At 45.9% G+C, this 20478-nt stretch overlaps 1 protein-coding gene across 1 annotated transcript in view; it reads left to right on the forward strand.

Moving 5' to 3' along the window:
* Positions 1-20478, forward strand: part of Adcy1 (adenylate cyclase 1) — a 149749-nt gene that overhangs the window by 64000 nt on the left and 65271 nt on the right. Inside the window, exons 5-8 of the mRNA XM_015490297.2 lie at positions 6538-6665; positions 15407-15565; positions 16792-16933; positions 18650-18805. Of these exons, the coding sequence (XP_015345783.1) occupies positions 6538-6665; positions 15407-15565; positions 16792-16933; positions 18650-18805 (585 nt within the window). The remainder of the gene's footprint in view (positions 1-6537; positions 6666-15406; positions 15566-16791; positions 16934-18649; positions 18806-20478) is intronic.

A 20478-nucleotide genomic window follows, 5' to 3' on the forward strand; every position in this document is an offset into this window, starting at 1 on the left:
AGACAACAAATGTCCCTCACAGAAAGCTTTTCAAAGCTGTCCTGTGTCTTCATTTCCTCTGAAAAGCCATCTCAAAATATGCAGTAGAAGTGTATTTTGATGTGGCCTACCTTGATCTCCCTCACATGATCAATAATACAACCTGTTGCCCTTGGTGGATAGGTCAGTGGGTTTTGTTTTGTTTTGCTTTTCCTTTTTCATTCTCCAACAGTTTCCCTCCCTTTTTGGCCTCTCATCCTCTGTGGTTTTATGTTAAATCCCCCAGTCTCTTATCATCTCCTATGAATTAGAACTGGTAGATCCCAGAGACTTGACTGAGTAGGTTCTTGAGTCTGCACCCTTCCACGCTCGGCTGTGAGCCTCCCATTGCTTCTCCCCAGCAGAGGGCGCCAGAGCTTTTCTCTTCCTGGCCGGTTGAGGTGAATGGTGGATTCAGGCCTCACCAGTGAGATCCACCCCTCACCTGGCTCCATACACTGTTGCCTCTCTTGGTCTTAACAGCAGCTGCCTTGTAAGCAATGGCAGGATTTCATACTTCATTTGAGTGTGTTTTTTAATTTCATCACTTCTGCGTTTATTAGCTCATATTTTTTTTAAAAAAAGAATGTTTACTCATCAGCTATTTTTTTACTCAAAAATAGTAAATAAATGCTTCATTTTAAAAAATGTATTCATCAGTTTTTAAAAACAATGAATTGGAGCCTCATTATGAACTTGTGGATTTTGAAAAATCTGATGTTCTGATCCATTGCCATCTTTTTTACTTTTGGGGCTCTAATTTCCCATGTTGGCCTGACCCAGCTGGCTTCTATTTCCTTTTGACATGGCAATTTGCCTCTGAGCATCATCTTTAGGGACAGTGAGGAGTTCCTGCTGCAGACTCACACTTGGCATTGTGTCAGAAGCTCTAGTTTCCTTCAGTGGGAATTGGGGTTTCAGTCCTAGAATCTGGGTTGCCGTTGGTTCTGGGACTCTTCCAGGGGCAGAGATAGATTCATTTATTTATTTTTTTTTAGAAAAGAAAAATAAATTATGAGTTTATATTGATATTTCCAATTCACTTAACTCCATTCCTTTCATTTTGATATTTCTAATTCATTGAACTCCACTCTTTGGATTTTTATGTTTGTATTTTTTTTTTTCTTGATGCTTGAAAAATCCTAATGACAATGCTATGGTTCTAATATGTACCCAAAAGTTCTTGTGTTGGAAAGTTAATTCCTAATTCAATAGTATTGAAAGATGGGACCTAGCAAGAGGCTAGGCCCTGAGGGCTCTACCCTTACCAATGGATTAATGTCATTTTTGTACGACATGGGCTAGGATCCTTAAGTGGGTTGTTACAAAAGTAAGTTCAGCCCCAACTCGGTTTCTCATGCACTCCCTGCTTTTCTGGCTTCCACCAGGAGAGTGGACCCCTCAACCTTGGACTTCCCAGATTCCAGAACTGTAAGAAATAATAAAAATCTCTGTTCTTTTAAAAATAACCATTCTCAGATTAACTCAGGACAAATTGTGACTCTCACACGAGAACCCTTCCTTTATAGCCTCCAGTTTTACTTATTTTTGGTAGGGCTGACACAAGTGTACATTTTAAGTTACACTAAAAAAATCCTCAAACATTGTTTTTCCTTTTAAATGTCCATGTAAGACTGTGCTTTTAGGCTATACTCTCCTGCCAGGCATTTAAGACCAGTTGGTCACAACTGACCTTCTTCCTATCTACTCTGAAGAGTCAGCTGAGGTTCCTCAGAGTTCACTTTTGGGGACATGTGTGAAGCCTCCTGGCTTTAGCTTTCCTCTACTAGTGGCGCTATCTGCCAGGGTCCTGCTGATCATATGTAGCTTCGCTTAGAAGCATCAGGAAGATATCCATTCTCAGGTATTCTGTAATAACGCAAAATGAATGAAGACAATAATATTATTTATTATTTATTTCATCTTTCCATATTTTAGTAGGTTCAAAATAACTGCCAACATTATTATAATCAAGAATAAGCCCACTGGGTGCATTTTAACATTTCTTGGTGGTTCTATCCACCAGATATACAGCATAATGTGTTTTTGCATCCCTTGGAATAATTCTTCTGTGTGTGGTCATGTTGCCAAGGTAGTAAAGTTGCCAGAATCCTAGGCCTGAGGCGGGGACTGATTTCAGGGAATCCCAGCAAACCAGGTCCAGCCACTTGCCCCATACTTCTGGTGAAAGCAGTAATGGTGAAGTAGGAAAGAAATTTATTGGGTATAGGTACCCTGGGAAGATAAGGGGATCAGCATCCTCAGCCTTGTCTTTGGGGCACTGACATGAACTTAGGTTTAAAATAGAAAAAGGAACAAAATGGAGGCACAAGAAGTATGTGTAATTAAGTCATCTTGTTCAAACTGATGCATGGATCATGATCTTAACTCTGGTTCTGTGTGGTCCAGAAGAAGTGGTTATGTGCTTGAGGGAGCAATCTGGTTCTCATCATGAGATGACTGCTTAGGGGGCAGCCTTGGTTTCCATCGTGAGGTGATTGCTCCTATAGAAGGGCAGACCCACCGAGGGATGATGTGCCTGTAAGTTTTAGGGAAATAACTGGAGACCTTTAGGAAGCTCCCAGGGATCTGGAATAGGAAGTTGTAAAAGCTCTCAGGTGACAATTTGTTGATTATGACTTCCCTGCAAATCTTAAAAATGCCTTAGTTACTCTTATCTTAGTGCCTTCAACCTTGAAGGGGGATAAGAAAGGTTAGGTAAATTTAGGGCTAATCAACCTTGTGTTACCAGTTTTTAGACAGACACTCCTTAAATGATTAACAAGTCTACGTGCAAAGTTGAGCAGAAATCTGATGCAACGTTTAAGGTGGAAAGAGACAGATACACAATGAAGGCAGAGATGATAACCTTTTATCGGAGGACCAAGTGAAGAGTCAGTGCTTTTAGCAAAAGTGGCCTCTAAGTCTATGTTATAGTAACAGGTTTATTTCATTTTGGTTTGGATTTTTTTAAGCATCACTGTTTTTAATTTAATTTTCTCTTGAGAGTCTTCCTGATTACAGGGCAGGCTAACTCCTCCTTCCTGAGTCTGGGGAAACCTCACGGGGACTGTGTTTGCCTGGTACCTGTTGATGGACAGATGTCTGCAGAATTCTTAGGTTTCAATTCCTCTGCCCTGTATATTCCAGTCCCTGTAGTGGGAAGCTGCGAAAAAACAAAGACCTTCTCTCCTTTCATTGACTCTTATGTATTCCATGCTTTAGTCTAGTGAATGGCTGGCTCATCATGGGGTTGAATAAAAGCAATTGTGGCAGAATGAATTGTGAACACTGCAGTTGAAATAACGATTCTTCTTAACTTCTGGTGATTGCCACTGAGTATATTGCAGTTCATTTCTTTTTAATCCTGTCGGCCCAGCAGGTTAAAAGTATCCAGTTGCTACACATGTACTTGTCACATATTGCTACATAGAAATACAGTTTTCTAACTTTTCCTGTTCTGTTTTTCCACTCACAGTCAAACACTCAATTGTACAAAGTTCATAGGACTTGGTCAGTGTGGGTTTTGAATGCAGTCACTTCAAGGCAAAAACTAGATTAATTCAGGCATGCATGTGTCACCTCCTTAATTAGGGGAGCCCAGGTCCTGGGATTTACCTACCCACTCAAAATCAAGGTATAGTGTGGGGTCCTCGTGTTGTCCTCTGGCCTCTCTGGACTCTACTGTTTTAGGGCTGGCCCAGCAGGGATCAGACATCATGGGGCTCTAGAATCAGTAGCAATTATCCTGCCTATGACTCTGCTTCCTCCTAGACCTACAAGATGGTGGTCTTTAACTTCATCATTTATGTATGGAATTAAAGTCCTCTTGTGGTCCCTAGCCATCAGTGCTCTGTGACCTTCTGGGGCTGGGCAGGGTTAGAATATGCTGCCTGTGTGGTGGCCCTGCTGTCTTGGATCCTTCCCTGTGACTTCCCACTCATGCAGGGTCATGGCTAGTCTAGACTTTGTAAGCAGACCATACCTCTTCAGGCCACACCTGGGAAGCAAAGCCGGAGATTGTCCTACCTGCACTCTCTCTCTCAGTCTTGTCTCTCTGTGCCTGGGAAGGAGGGGCAGCTTTGGTCCCTCAGGCTGCATACCCCTCAGGGCCCCCCTTTTCACCCTGCTCCTCTTCTTCTGTCTTCTTGGTGGGACACAGAACCATATGAGTATCATAAGTGTTTTCCTCTGTGCTTCCTGTAGTGAATGACTCCCGGCAGTGGCTTTCCATATTTGCAGAGAAGATTCTAAAAATCAAAAGCATTTAAAACCATCCTTTTGACCTCTTAAGACTGCTCACAAAACCCAGGTCATTTGAGATTAAAAATAAACCAAAATAATGTACCCAGTACTCATTCTAGGGGTATCTACCAGGGCAGGTGTCATAGAGGCTGGTGGGGAAAGGAAGCTGGGAGGGGCCAGGAGGGGCCTGGGCTTCACAGCACAGTTCAATCCAAAGACTTGCCTGTAATGCTGGATGAGCTAGGATCACGCACTCACATGTTGTGCATGTTGACCAGGTTCTAGATGTGTATTGCTGTTCTAAGACAGGCGTTCTGCACAATTTCTCCAGAATACACCTGGCCCTGGTCGGCCTTAGGCCCTTGATATGTAGATGTGTACACATGGATATTCAATATTAGATGGCTTTGTCCTTGGTCTCTGTTGAGAGATGGATTCTCCCCATGCACACCTCGGCTGTGATGTGCAGTAATGGCCACACTTCACATTCCTGTGGGTGTCTTTGTTCTTCATCACAGTGTGCTGTTTGCATCTCCTTGTGCATATGATTCCTGTAGGGATTGTAATCAAAGATTACACCTTTGCCAGCCCCACAGAGATGTTTCTTTTCTGTGATGCTGTTGCATGGAAGGAGTGGGCATGGAGCCATCTGCACAGCTGGTGGCATCCCCTTCTCAGATGCTCACAGGGGGCTGGAATCATTTCTCAAGGTCCCTGCAGCACCAAGCCTGGGGCAGGCAGCTCAGGACAGCAGTGAGGGACGTGGTTTGCCCATCTCTGGGAAGATCTGACCATGGAAAGGCCTGGGGGTAGAGTCCCCTCAACATCCAGCTGTTATGCTAACTCCCTGCTCAGCCTGGGCACTTGTTAATTCACAGCATTTGTGAAAATCTACAGCAGACAGCTCATTAATAAGAAACTAAAGGGTAAAATTAGATATAAACTGTGAATGTGCTCTCCAAGTACAGTTTGAGGAGCTCTGTGGCTCTATGAGACCATCTTAGGGTCTGGAAGGTCCTTTCTTTCCCAGCAGTGTACCTGTGTGGGTTCGTTTCCTTCAGTGCACATCTATGGCAACAACACAGCATGAAGGATGTGTCCAGCTGTCTGCTTTGAAAATGGGCGTCAGAGACATGCAGAAGTGGACAGCTAAGCCATATTTCTCATTTATTGCATTTTATGTAGGTAAAATGTTGTAGTTTTTCATAAAAATGTTATTTATATTAACATGAAAATGAGCTAACTGTTGCCTTTAAATGAATTCATATGCATTTAAAAAGGTCTCACTTGTGGCTTCTAATTGGTAAATGTCAACAGTTATAACCCACATCAAAATTTTTTGTTGGAACATCAGTTATTTCAAGATATAAAGGAGTCCTGAAGTGGAGGATATTTAGAACTGCAGTTTAATGCTTAAAACAAAAATAGCAGTCATGATAGTCCTAACTGACACCTATCGAGTAGCACTCGCCAGATAGAGTGGTAATTGACTGACTTTCTTGATTTCCATTATCAACACCCCCCCCCTCCTGTACATTCCAGGAGGGCTGCCCATGGCCCTTTGTATTGTTGGTCAGGGGAGCGCTGTGCAAATGCCATGGGTTGGAGCAGATCTCCCACAGAGGTTCTGTTTTGGGTTGAGTATGTGTAATCTGAAATCCAAAATCTAAAACAAGAGCATCATTTTGATACTCAAAAACTTTTAGATTTTGAGGCATTTTGGGTTTCAGGTTTTCAGATTAGGGATGCTCAGCCAGTTTTAAAGTCTTTGAAAGTATTCCAAAATCTGAAAAATTCAAAATGTGAAACACTTTTGGTTGGACAGGGGATACTCAGCCTGTTTTCTTCTTCTTCTTCATATAATGAGGGAGTGGGTATTCAGTGACAGCAAGTGCCTTCTAGAAGTGTGCTCTAGTGTGGGGTTATTGAGAGTTGCAGGAAAACCTGGATGGGTATGTCCTGTCCTTCCTGGGCGAGGACTGTCCCAATTGTGTGTTGTGGCAGACTCCCCATAGAGGTGGCCTTACACCTGGACCTTGGAGGATTTGCTTACCAAATGGAGGTGGGAGAGGTGAATACCCCAAGTGGAAAGAGGCTCTGGGTAAGGGTATCAGGGGCAGCAAGGGAAACATCAGTGTGAGCTTGATTCTGTCCATTGTGGTGACCACACTGGTAAGTTGTCCACATGCTTGGTAGTCGCTAGCATCTAAAGGTGATGTGGAAATCAGTGTTTCTCAATGCTGTCACTGACCATGTGCTTTGCCTTCCCTGAAGGAGAACCACTGTCGTCGCATCAAGATTCTTGGGGACTGCTACTACTGTGTTTCAGGCCTAACCCAGCCCAAGACTGACCATGCCCATTGCTGCGTGGAGATGGGGCTCGACATGATTGACACCATCACGTGAGTGCCATGTTGCCCCAAGGGTCTTTTCAGGGCTGCAGAGGCTGATGAGGCAGTGGGAGGTTGCTGGGTCCAGGAGTTCTCTCCTGAACCAAGAAGTGAGGCTTCAGTGACCACCTCCTACATTTTGCTGTGATGTATTTCTTTGTTCAGAGGATCCTGTGTATTGTCAGGTATATTGGAGACATGCAAAAAGAAATGGCCTTTATAATTAGACTGGATAAGCCATTCCGAAAGGGTGGCCAAATACAGCCATCACTGTGTGCTGGTTCTTCCTCTAGGCAAGTGACTGCCTCAGTGCTCTGTGTGGAGAGTGGGCTGGGGTCTGGGAAGGTTAGTCCTTGAGGAGGGATAGTACCTGGGAGGTCTGGCCTTGGTTAGACTTTGCTTACCAAAGTCTGTCTCAGTCCACAGATGGCTGCCTCCATTGCTCCAAGATAAGGTGTGGAGGTGGCCTGATGGATGTAGGGTAGATCCCGATTCAAACATCTTAAAGCATGGAGAGGTGGGTCTATTCTAACAAGATGGGTGAACAGGGATTGGTGTGAAGTTTCATGCTTGGAGCAGAAAGTAATAGAACAAGAAGCCACAAGAATCGTGTGGGGAAGATGTGATGAAGTAGATTAGCCGCTGGATGAAAGAAAGCACACACTTCACACTGTGTGCTCCCACAGTTGAGATTGAGTGACACCTAAGACCCTGTGAGACCCCACTGTGCTGTGGGATACCCCAATGCTACCCTTGCAGACTGCAGCTGGAGGAGGCATGAAGGAACCAGCACCATGGGTACGTTAAGTGCCAGTCACAGTGAGCAAAGCTGGACCCTCTTAGGAGTGGTTCTCCAGTGTGGCTTCCTCATGTCAAGAGTCCAAAGGAGCTGCTCTGGGCCATGTTCTGGCCTGAGATGGAAAGGCACCCAACTGACTGCAATACACAGCAAAATGTGAGAAACACTGCCTTGGAAAAAAGCAGCCAGCTGCAAGAAATGCTGGGCTGAAACTGGGGAAGGAAGAAAGGGAGGAAGGAAGGACTCCTAACTTGGAGGAGACTCAGAAGGCAGTGACTGTCTTTTATTCTGGATGCCAAGCCATAAGTCACATGTCATAACATATCACATTGCATATCATACATCACCTGTGATGGCACACATCATATCATGTCACTTGCTCTATCACCTATGTCCTGACACATCATGTCATACATCACACCATCACAACATATCATATATGTTATATGTTACATCTTGCATTGTGTCATATATCATATGCCCTATTATGTCAGATCACATACAACACATCGTATATCATCTAATATTCGTACATTATATTGGTTTTAGTGGGCTTTTTCACCACTGTGACCTAAAGACCTGACAAGAATAATTTTAGAGGAAGAAAAGTTTATTTTGGTAATCATGGTCTCAGTCCACAGATGGCTGCCTCCATTGCTCTGGGCACAAGGCGAGGCAGAACACCATGGTAGAAAGGTGTGGCAGAGGAGAGGAGCTCAGCACAGGACACTAGGAAGGAGAGAGAGACTTATCCTTTCACCAAGGACAAAATATATATCCCAAAGGCACGTTCCCCAATGACCCACCTCCTCCAGCCTACATACAGTTACACCCAGGTAATCCATTCAAGTGAATTAACACTGATACATTGATTAGGTTAAGGCCCTCATAACCTGATCATTTCACTTCTAAACTTTCTTGCATTGTCTCACATATGAGCTTTTTGGGGATAACTCACATCTAAACCATAACAATATCATATATCCTATGCTGTATTATATCACTTCACACATACCACATCATATACCATCTAACATACATATCACGTATCATATTGTATCATGTCATGTATCACATCATATCACACTGTGTATCACATATATCAAATATATCACATTGCAGCATTCTATATTACATCATGTAACATACAAGTCTATTTACTCACTGCTCATAAAAGGGCCCAATGAATGGAGAATGGATTTGGAGGGGCAAAGAAAAAGATTTATTTGACAAAGCAGGAAAACTGATGGTAGACTAGTATTCTGGCAAATCATCTTAACATGGGCTTTAAGTTCCTTTCATCTGTTCCTTTAGGCACAGGGAAGGAAAAGAGGGGTTTAGGTTAAGAAGTGATTGGTGAAAGCTGGTGGATCTTGATCCGTTAAGTTGGCACAGGTATAAATCCTCCCTGTGCTGCTAGTTTCAGTTTTAAGTGATTAACAGGGGCTGTATGTCAGGGACGATCTAGAGGTGTGGTTAAGTACAACATGGGGCTGTGGTGCAGAGTTTTCTGTGAGCCATAAGCATTGCTACAGTGCCCATAGCCTTGTGTTGTATATTGCATTATATCACATTATATGTCGTATATTATTGATGTGTCAGATCTTGTTTTAAGTGATCTTCTTGGAGTAAAATGAAGAAGCTATAGGTGGGAGCTGTAAGGAGACAGAGGTCATCTTGTTCATTTGGTAAATATTTATGATGCCCCTGTGTTAGGCATGCAGATACAGGTAGTTAGCTGGGTGCTACAGCTGACCTGTGCTGACCAGGAGGCTGATGAGGTTGCACCTTATGCCTCTGCAGTTGGTAGCCTTGACTGAACTCTTCAGCCTCTTGGGTCTCCTCTGTGCATTGGAGCCTCATCCTATCTCTCCCAAGGGGCTCTGGCCTTAGGTGGTGCTGCCCTTCCTTTCCTGTTTTCCTACTTGACTTGCATGTTTATGGTTCTGAAGAGTTTCTGCAGGAGTGCCCCTTCCTGGCTGCTGCCCAGGAAACCTGCTGGGTTTTATGTCCAGCACTGAGCTGCAGCCTCACATGTCTTGAAATGCTTCCTAGTTCCTTTGCTCCTTGAAGCTGTGTCCCCTTTGGTGCTCCCTCAGCATTTCAGCTGCTGGCTTTCTGGCACCATGTCTCTGGTCTTGCCACTTGAGAATGGTGTACCCTGGGCTGGTGTCTTCCTCCCAAGGCTGCTCTCTGCTTCAGTTTCCTGAATTCACAGGGCCTGAGGGATAGCCGCAAACCTGGAGCCCCTGTCTGGGCTGAATTTTTGGCCACCCACCAAGATACTGAGCTCAGAAGATGGCCTCCTGCCCAAACAAGTCTGTTCTCCCCTCTAGACTGTCACAGAGCCAGGGACCATCAGTGTATTCTCAGCATGGCACTGAGGGCCTACCTCCAGGGAACGAGACTCCTAGCATCTGGTGCTCTCCCCTGTTGGTCTCTCTGGGCTGCGTGTGTCCCTGTCTCGTACACAGAAACACACACACACACAGAACAGAATATGTTTTTCAAAAGGATAGGCATGTCCAGATAGAGGGGAATGTTTGTGTGATTGTTTTTCTCTGACCTTGGAGTGCTTTATTCGGAACTTTGGAGATTCAAGAACTCCTTGAGAAGAACTCACACGAATAAGCCAAGTGACCAAAGCTCACATTCGTGGCAGGGTCTCGCTGACTGTCTCCTTTGTGAGAAGAAGGTCTGTGCTATATCGAGCTAGAGGAGCTTCCTTCTATATCAAGCTAGAGGAACGGGCCAGGCCTTAAGGAGCTGGATTCCGCTGGTTGTGGACTCATCTCTTCTTAAAAGCCTTTGGGTGGCGGGCACCATGGCTGGATGTCCAGGAAGAAGCTGGTCCTGCAGGGCAGAGATGTCCTTCATCAGGCACCACAGTCGCATCTATTCTAGATTTGGGGACTTCTGAGCAGACAGAGTAAATCTTGAGGAACAAGGGATGGTTTGGCTATTGAAAGCTTCTTGAAGCATTTCAAGCAGACTCTTTGGTCCAGAAGGTGCTCCGGTGCATGGTAGCAGGGAGGTCACTCCTCTCCACCTTGAGGGGTCTAGGCTGCCCTGTTAGCTTTCTCTCTGCCACGGACTTCTCTAGCAGTACCTGTACCAGGATCCTGTACTTCTGAGAACACAACAGTCTCATTGTGATGCAAGTGCCTTTAGGGTGGATTTCCAAAGGGGCAGGGCAAGGTCAGAGGAAAAGAAATAAAGTAATTATAAAATCCAGGACAGATGCTGCTTCAGGTGCAGGTGTGGGCAGGCAGGCAGCCATGCTGGGTCTTAGCTTCTTACCACGCTGGCAGAGTCAATTTTGTTTCCTTGTCAAACAAGTGAGGAATGATCTTATTATTGTTACCTTGAAGATTGTTCATTCCTATGGGAAAAGCAGATAGAAACATTTACCATGTTTTCCTTTTTGATCTTTGATACCCAGGCCACCCACAACTGCCATCTTGTTATTGTTCAATGCAGACTGATCTTTTGGGAAGTCAAGGACCTTGTATGTCCAAGGCCTGATAGCATAGACAGCCCCAGAGTGAACCCCAAAGTGGGGCAGTGAGGCCCACCAAAGTGCAGGGTGGGTGTATTAGTCAGCTTTCTATTGCTGTGGCAAAACTACCTTAGAAAATCAACTTATAGGAGAAGAGGTTGATTTTGGTTCACGGTTTCCAAGGTTTTAGCTCATGGTTGATTAGGCCCATCACTCTGGGCCTGTGGTGAGGCAGAATGTCATAGAGGGGAGCATATAGTGGAGCAAATCTGCTCACCTCATAGCGGCCAGGAAGCGGAGAGGAAGGAGCTGGGATCCCAATCTCCTTTTCAACAACATGTCCCCAAAGACCCAACTTCCCTCCATAAGAACCTACCACTTAAAGGTTCCACCACCTCCCAATAGCACTACAGGATGGAACCAAGCCCCTGGGGAATACTTCAGACCCAACACAGCAGCTGGCATTTCCCTGTAAAACCATAGATAAGGAATGCTCACTTTCAATTAGAGGCTAGTTCTTTTCCTCCTCAGCCACTTGTGGCTTAGACAGCCTGACCTTGCTGAGAGCTGTGGCATCTGGAAACAAGAGCAATGGACCAGAGGGTCTGCCAGGCAAGTGTTGCCCTGGAATCTCCTGGGCTGCAGCTGGGTCTGAGGATTTCCTGTCCTCAGATTTCCCTGCTCCAACCTCTATCACCTGGAAAGATTTACCCTAAAATATTGTAGGCCTCATATGGGTGTGCATTATGCTCTTTAAAAAAGTGTTAATTTTTATTGGTGTGATTTTCATTCATTATTTTGAGTGATATGTGTTCCCTGTTGGGTCAGGTGGATTCCATCAATAGGAGGAAAAAAGAATGAGGTGTTCAGAGAATTTAATTCCTTGGCTGGTCTTGCCTCTGAGGTACTGTATAACCCTGGGCACATCACTTCTGTCTTGGGGCCTCAATTTTCCAATCCATAAAAATCCATGACATCCCGGCTCTGAGAGAAGGGTGCAGTGGCAGCAGAGATGAGGGTATCAGGACCATTCTGGCAGCTGTTATGCCTGGGCCATGGGATGGGGTCCTGCATTTTGACTCCAGGGGTAGTCCTTGGCTTCCTGTTTTGATGGGTTTCTCCAGGATGCCCATGATACTCTGGCCACAGCAGCACCTGGGACCTTTGTCAGCCTCTGACCTTCCAGGGAATGGGAGGCCCCTCCCCTCTGATAGGCAACCCAAAGCTCCACTTTTCTTGAGTGGGCCAGAGACTTCTGATTCTCATGGAAGCAGATGAGCCTATGGATTCCTGACTCCCATCCTGAGGCAACACCTCATTTTCCTCAGTGTAAAATGAATGAGTCATGTTTGCATCTCCAAGTTGTTATGAAATGACGTGGGCTCTCATAGGTGAGCTTCCAGTTGCCACTGTAGGGATTGGTTTATCACCTGCCAGACAAAGGGAGCTGGCCCATCAGAGAGGGAGCCCCTCTTCTGTGGGATTTCCTTTGTGGCACATGGTCCTGTATACCTGTAGAAATGGGCACATGCCTGTTCATCTCTGGGGGAAGCTTCTGTTGGCATAGGCGATAGGGAAACAGGAACCTCATTATTCTTCCATGCAATCCCAAAGCATGCTAAGTGACATTTTTTTTTAAAAAATAGACTTAATCCAGATATGGCCTTGCTCATGGCTTATGTGTTTTTTGTTTTCTCTTTTCTGTTCTGAATTAAGTTAGTAGGAAAAGGCATGTGCTTTTCCTCCTCTGGCCCACATGAACAGGTGAGGACAGCTTGCACATGCCATACACCAGCAGATCCTGATGGCCCCCCTGGGTGGAGCCCTGAGGTCCTATTAGAAGGGACACCTATGGCCTGTTTCCAGACACCTGGGCTCTCTCCTACAGCCCCTTCCTTTTTAACAAGCTGGGTTCTGTGTGTGAGCTAGGGAGCTTTTCTCAGTTTCTCATCAGAAAGTAACTTTAGGGATTATTATTTCATGTTGTTACTGGATTCTAGTTTTCAGAGCCAGAGCCATGAATACATCTAGGGATGGATTTTCTGTGGGGTAGAGGATAGTTTGGATACACTCATGTCTTTATTTGCATAGGGTTTTCATCAAAACCTTAGGGGATCTGGAGATTCTGAACCTGTACAGTTTAGGTTGAGAACTTGCATTTTTACAGCTGGGGTAGCTGAGGCCCAGGAGGGGGAAGCGAGGAGCCCGAGTTGAGGCCATTCCTTTGAACAAGGGACTTGACAACCATTTGCCCATTCTTCCTCTATGCTTGGAAACTTCCATCTAGATGATAGTAAATTGGCCTCTATGGTGTCCATTACCTCCTTTTTATTTTTCCCTTGTGTGCACAGCTGTAGCCACAATGCTTTGAATAATGGGTGAAGGGAGTCAGCTCAATAGATGTTTGTTGAACAAATGAACAGAAGCACCCTCATCTGCCCCTTCATTTTCAAGCTTCAGTATAATCATGATTACATTTACTTTCTCCCAGGATTTATTTATGCCATGGTGCTGACGGGGGTCCGCCGTGTCTTGGGACAGGCCGCTTCCTTGTTTCTTCCCTGTTGGAATCAAGCACTCGAGGGCTAAGGTCAGGGCTACAGACTGAGCAAGAGTCTGGCTTTTTCCTTGCATAGAAAATAACTTGAGATAAATAAGCAAACCCGAGCATATAAATAAGAAAGAAAAACAGGACAAATAAAGTCAGAAGGACTGGGGAATTCTGGTTCCTTGGAAATGACATGAGAGTTCTATTGGATAAATAGCCAAATCTAACTGAGATGTTCCAGGAACTGTGGGGCCAAGAGGAGCAGCAGTGAGAACAGCTCTGGATGTGTGATTTCTTTAGAGGCAGCTGTCCAGTTTCCTGAAGACCAGATGGTGTCAGCATTGAGATACTGGAGGCAGAATCTGCCAAAGACAGAGAGTATTGGCAGAGGGCGCAGGGTAGCAGATGTGTGGGGCTGCATAGACCTGGTTGGCAGTGCTTGAAGAGGTCCAGGGACAGGGATGGATGTAAGTCCCAGCAGTCTCTGTGTCATTTGCTCTTTCATAACTACACGAGTATAATTGCTCAAAGTGCTCTGAAACACCATTGGCAGGTTTCAGCATCTACGTTTTCCCACAGGCGTTTCCTGTTCTGAATTTTGAAATGTTTTAACTTCAAGATCTTGTTTCAGTGTCTCTTATTCGTGATTGGCAGACAACTGAAAAAAAAAAAAGGTAACATTTTTTTAAAAACCACATTCAAAAGTTATAAAACCAAACAGGTATTAAAGGTGTTTTAAGAGTCTTTCAAAACACTTTCAAAACACTTCTTCGTAAATCTGTGGAATGAACACTTCTGAGGCTACTGAAGCTGAACTTGCACTAGGATTTCTGGGACCCTGACTTAAACATGTCCGATTCTACTCTCTTGCATCTTCCAATGTGGAGGTAGGCAGGCAGCTGTCTTGGAGTGGCTATTGGATCCACTGTGTGCCGTGGTTATCGGAGACAGGCCCTTTTGCAGGCAAATGCATGATGATGGCAGAGCTGTTTGTAAGATGAGCCCAGCAGGGTTGAGTGGAGGTCAAGAGGCCTTGGAGACATGCTGGGCAGTTGCTCCCTCCACTATGGCTGAAGCTTCAGGCATGGAAATAAGGGAAGTCAGAGTGAAGGTGAGCCAGACATATCGCAGGTGGTGTGGGGTCAGCTTATTCATTTCATGTCATCATTGATAAATGCAATGTACAGAGGCCTCTGGAGTGGGACTACAGGGCACAGCATGGATCGGGGTTGAGGGCAAAGTGAGGGCTGCCTCACTGACAGTGGCAAGGGGGTGGGCTATGCTTCCTGGAGACTTTTTAAAAATATATATTTTCACACTTAGTGGAATAGAATGAGTTAGCAGGTTGGCTGCACCCTCATGTACTGGGGTACACTGGGGTGAGTTTAGATGACTTCGGACATTGTTAGAACCAATGTAGTCAGAGCTGGGCTTTTATTGCTCAGGGACGGGCAATGGTGTGTGCAAAATTGGCCAGACTGGCCTAGCATTACCCAGATCCTCAGTACCCTCAGCACCTTCTTTGCCTTCATTTATGTCCCCAGAGCCCCTTGCCTGGTGACAAGACATGTGAGGGATTTGAGATCCTAGGTTCATTTCCCTCTGGGAATGTTCCTAGATGGGAAGGGGTAGGAGAAAGCCATGGAGGGCACGTACCAAGCTTGTGTGGACATTGTGAGATGGCCGAGATGGCCTTGCCTGCCCACTTAGGACTCAAAGGCAAGGCAAAGAAGCACTGCCATCCACTGATCAGGACAGGAGACCTCCACATCCTGACCCTTCCCAGATGGTAGAGCAATGTCGAAGTCTAGTTTCCCCATTGCTCACAACCTCACAGAGCAGACTGTGGTGGTCTATTGAGGCAGGTGCTGGGTGGTCCCAGCCCCATGCTCTATGCTGTGTTACAGGTCTGTGGCTGAGGCCACTGAGGTGGACCTGAACATGCGTGTGGGGCTACACACTGGCAGGGTCCTCTGTGGTGTTCTGGGCCTGCGCAAGTGGCAGTACGATGTGTGGTCCAATGATGTGACCCTGGCCAACGTCATGGAGGCTGCCGGCCTGCCTGGGTAAGTTGGGGACTTGGTAAGGGGTGACCCCACAGTGGCCATGTGTTCTCCCTGAGTCCTCTCTCTGGGCATTGCTCCTGAGGGTATCTGTGTGTGTTCTAATTTGACCTTTAGCATCAGGACCTCAGGAGCTTGGCTTGTCCTGGCCACACCTGCCACTGCATTCCTGTGGTGGGGGCTCCTGCTGAGCCCACTTCTGTTCTCCCTGGGATTCAGTGAGGCCCAGTATACATTTGCAGAAAGGCGGTATTAGATCAGAAGACCAGATATGCATGGAGACCTTCACCTGATGCAAGTGGTGTCCTTATAGCTTATTATTGCTTCTTTGTTTTGCTCTTAAAACATGTGCATGAAAAGTGCTGTGACCTCAGACACCCACCAGGGACTGGCAGTTTCCTCTCCATTCCTCCCTCTCCTACCCATCCCATCCTTTGAGGCTCATAAAGCAGCCACTGCTGGAAAAGGCTACTGGTGACCACCCAGGCCTTGGAGTTCTGGCAAATTTGGGACCTCCACCCTCAGCCTGATCCCCACCTTAGTGGGGCCTCCTTGATTTCCTCCTCAGCCAGCTAGGGAGTTCAGTTTTGAAATCAAGACTTTCCTCTGAAAGGAAGTCAGAAGATTGCATGGTGAAGAGTGGAGTTGGTCAGGGAGTTTTCTTCTTGTCCCCTGAGCACATGGTGGAGGAGAGGAGGCTGCCAGTATTTCATCTGTCTGTTGGATTTGCATCTTCTGCAGAGGTGATGCTTCCTTTGAGGGATTCATCTGCTCTTGCTTGAAGACATGTGAGGCAGTATGAAGGCCTTGGGCCCCATGCACCACCACGTGTCCTGCTATTCTGTCCACTCACATCGTGTGGGGCTGGGCTGGCCAGCCCTGACCTACGTGGCTAACCTAATAGTTTGGGAAGTGGATCCTGTTTCTCCTCTTCCTTTCTCTTCCTCCTCTCACCCCACATTTCCTCTTCTCCATTCCTGGTTGCAGCCTTCTGATGTTTTTCTCAGAAGGCCCTTCATCCTCCTCCGCTGTCCTTCTCTGTCCTCCTGGGCATGTCCCTTCCTTCTTTGCTTGCCTCCCTCTCCTTTCTTCCTAGGTTACCAGTGCAGAACATGCACAGGGAGCAGGAATGCTCCTCGGGGAGCTTACCCTGGGCCAAGAAGCCTGATCCATGGGCCCACATGAGGGCAAGGCTCACAATTCCATGTGCATGTGTCCTTTTCTCATAGGAAGGTTCATATCACAAAGACAACCCTTGCATGCTTGAATGGAGATTACGAGGTGGAGCCAGGCCATGGACATGAGAGGAACAGCTTCCTGAAAACTCATAACATTGAGACCTTCTTTATTGTGCCATCCCATCGGAGAAAGGTAGGTACCTGGACCCCCTTCCCCCCTCCATTTGGGCCTTAAATGGCCTGGTCTGACAGAACTTTAAAGACACACTTGTCCTCACCTCCTCCTCTTGTGATGGCTTCTGTGGTTATGGACTTGCTGAGAGAGAGGGGGGTGCCTCCACTAACATTGGGTCCAGGGCTTTGTTGGGGGGCAGGGGGAGCAAGTCAGAGAGCAGAGGGGATGAGAATCCCCAGTTGGACATCTGGGGTTATCTTAGGGCTGCGCCCTCTCTTCCCACCCTGGACCCTCACTGCCTCCTCTGCAAAGTGAATATGAGACCCCTGCAAGAGGCCGGGGAGGTGGAGCTCTGTAAACTGAGGGGTGCTGCATACAAGGGGGCCATGGTCATCCTAACCAGGCACTTGCAGTCACTCCACCCAGAAAAAAGTGATCTGGTCATGCTTGAGGGTGATAGAACTGCTTTCAGGGCTCAGGTGAGGGACTAAGGACATGTCTGTGTGTGTGTTTTAAAGAAACAATTAAAAAAAATAAAGTATGCCCGTGTTCTCTACTGAATATCACCCTTATCACCACTGTGTTTGTCACCTTTTCATCCCTGTGATCAGAATACCTGAAAAGAACAATTAATGGGAAGAAAAATTCATTTCAGCTCATGGTTTCAGAAGTTTCTGTTCAAGATCAACTGAGTCCATTGTGGAAACCTCCTGACATAAGGGTGTGGAGGGGAAAGCTTTTCAATGTAATTATGGTATCTAGGAAGCAGAGAGAGACACACAGAGAGAGAAGAACCAGGGACAAGATATAGTCCCTAGGATTAGGCTCCAGTGGCCTACCTTCTCTCACCACACCCACCTTCTGATAGCAGTGCCCAGGAATCCATTCAAATTATTATTAGTTTTATTTTTGGTTGGTGGGGGGATTGAACCTAGGTGTACTTAACCAGGGAGCCACAGCCCTTTTTTGTATTTTTAAGTTAGAGACAGGGTCTCACTGAGTTGCTTAGGGCCTTGCAAAGTTGTTGAGGCTGGCTTTGAACTTGTGATCCTCCTGCCTTAGCACTGGAATTACAGGTGTGTGCCACCGTGCCAGGCCATTCAAATTAATAATTCATTAAATGTGCCAGGCCATTCAAATTAATAATTTATTAAATGGATTAAGCCACTGATGAGGTTCCAATTGAGGATCCAACCACTGCCTGAAAGCCCCACCTCTGAACCTTGCTGCATTGGGGATCATGCTTTCAACACATGAGCTTTTGGGGGGACATTCAAAATCTAAATCATAACAACCATTCTGGGAATATAGCTTCCACACAGTTTGCATGGCTGGATCTCCTGGGGATGATCCTTTTTTTGTGAACACCAGTGCAAAGCTAGGTGGCTTCCTTTAATCTTGGCTATCTCCCACTTAAGGGTCTAAAGGAGGTGGATTGGACAGGTCTGGGCCCTCCTCAGACTGGAACACCCCTAGCAGTGACTGGAATCACAGTCTCATCCCAGTGGGTGTTAGCCAGGAATGAGGTTTGATTTCAGAAAGGGCATGCCAAGTGAGCTAAACCCCTCTCTGCCTAAACCCCGGAGTTGCTGCTACCAGTAATGCAGAGTCAGCATTGAGCAAACAGATCCCTGTGCCCTGGAGTCCCTGTCACCACCAGGGTCATGTTTTTAACCTGAGAGGCAAAATGTATTTCATTGATAGCATTTCTCTCCACTCATTGTGTTTGAATAGATATTTCCAGGCTTGATTCTCTCAGATATAAAGCCGGCCAAGAGGATGAAGTTTAAGACTGTCTGCTACCTGCTGGTGCAGCTCATGCACTGCCGGAAGATGTTCAAGGCTGAGATCCCCTTCTCCAATGTCATGACCTGTGAAGACGATGACAAGGTAGGAGCCACCAGGGGCACTGCTGGCAGGAACCAATGGGAACTGAGTCTCCATTCCATCTTCTTCTCTCCCTTCCTTTGCAGTATAGTCCCTGTGCAGCAGGGTTAGGTCCAACATTGCTGTTTACACATTGTTTAGTCAGCCTTTCATTGCAGTGGCTAAAATAACTGACAGGAATAACTTAGAGGATGAAAAGTTTATTTTGAGCTCACAATTTCAGAGGTTCAGTCCATGGTTGGTAGACTCCATTGTGATGGGCCTAAGACAAAGCAGAACATCATAGTAAAAGGGCACAGTGGAGGAAAGTTTCTCAGCTTATGGCAGCCAAGAAGTAGAGAATGAGAGAGGAAGGGGCCTTGGACAGATAGAGTTCAAGGTCATGCCCTCAGTGACCTACTTCCTTCAGCCATGTCTCACCTGCCTACAGTTTCCATCCAGTAGTCCATTCATATTATTAATCTATCAAATGAATTAATCCACTGACTAGGTTACAGCTCTCTTAATCTAATCATTTACCTCTGAATAGTCCTGAACATTGCCTAACACACGAGCTTTTCAAGGGACATTAGAGATCCAAACTATAATACACATTTATGATCTTGTGAATGCTGCCCAGAGCTAAGTCAAGTTTAATTTATGCACAATTTGTACTTTTTCACACCTTTGCAATCTGTATTTAACTAAGTTCAAACTAACATTCCCCACGCTTGGTCTAATGTCACGATAGTCCTTCTGTCCTAATGTCCTAGCCATTTTAGCCTTGATCTGACCATTCCCTGAGGCTGGCCCCTACCACTTCAGGGGCTTCTTTGGCCTTGTCTTCCTCCTGTTGTTGACCTTGTGTCTCTCATATCATATGGGCTCCTCCCCATGGTTCATTTCCTTCTTTTGATGGATCACGGACTCCAGCAACTGACCATGGAAGGGAAAGGAGGCAATGTTGGGGCACCTTGCATGAATAAAAGGGTCTTTCCAGCCCCTCACATGGAGAGCTTTGCAGCCTGCTGGTGTGATGGGCCCCAGTTACTAGGTTGATGTATTAGTTTGCTCAGGCTCCACAGCCTGGGAGAGGCCTTAAACCACAGACATTCATTTTCTCACAGTGCTGGAGGCTGGAAATCCAAGATCAAGGTGTCAGCAGAGCTGGTCTCTCCTAGTCATCTCTCCTTGGCTTTGCAGATGGCGTCTTCTTGCTGGCAGAGAGAAGGGGGCTCTGGTGTCTCTTCCTCTCCTTTTAAGGGTGCTACACCCATCAGAATCTCATCTATAAGTCCCCACCTCCTACTACCATCATGTTGGAGGGCAGAATTATAATAAGTAGATTTGGAGTGATGCATACATTTGGTCCATGACAGTTCGCCATGATCTTTCTTCCTCTGACAGTTTGTTCAATATGTTCTGGCTTCTGCGGTTGCTGCTGAGAAGCTCAGAATTATCCTCTTTCCCAACCTTTTGATATGACCCTTATGAGTATTCTTGCTCTCAGGAAGTTTATGGAACCTGTTCTTTGTACCTGGTATTCTGAACTTGCCCTAATGCCTTGATCTAGGTGGGTTTTTTTTAAATTTTTAAATTTTTTTAAATTTTTTATGCTTTGGGATAGATATAGCCCATGGACCAAGACGTCTACCTCTGTAAGTATTCAGGGATTATTTTGTTGATTATTTCTTTCC

The sequence above is a fragment of the Marmota marmota genome, unplaced genomic scaffold, assembly GCF_001458135.2.
Source record: "Marmota marmota marmota unplaced genomic scaffold, marMar, whole genome shotgun sequence".
Taxonomy (NCBI): Eukaryota; Metazoa; Chordata; class Mammalia; order Rodentia; family Sciuridae; genus Marmota; species Marmota marmota.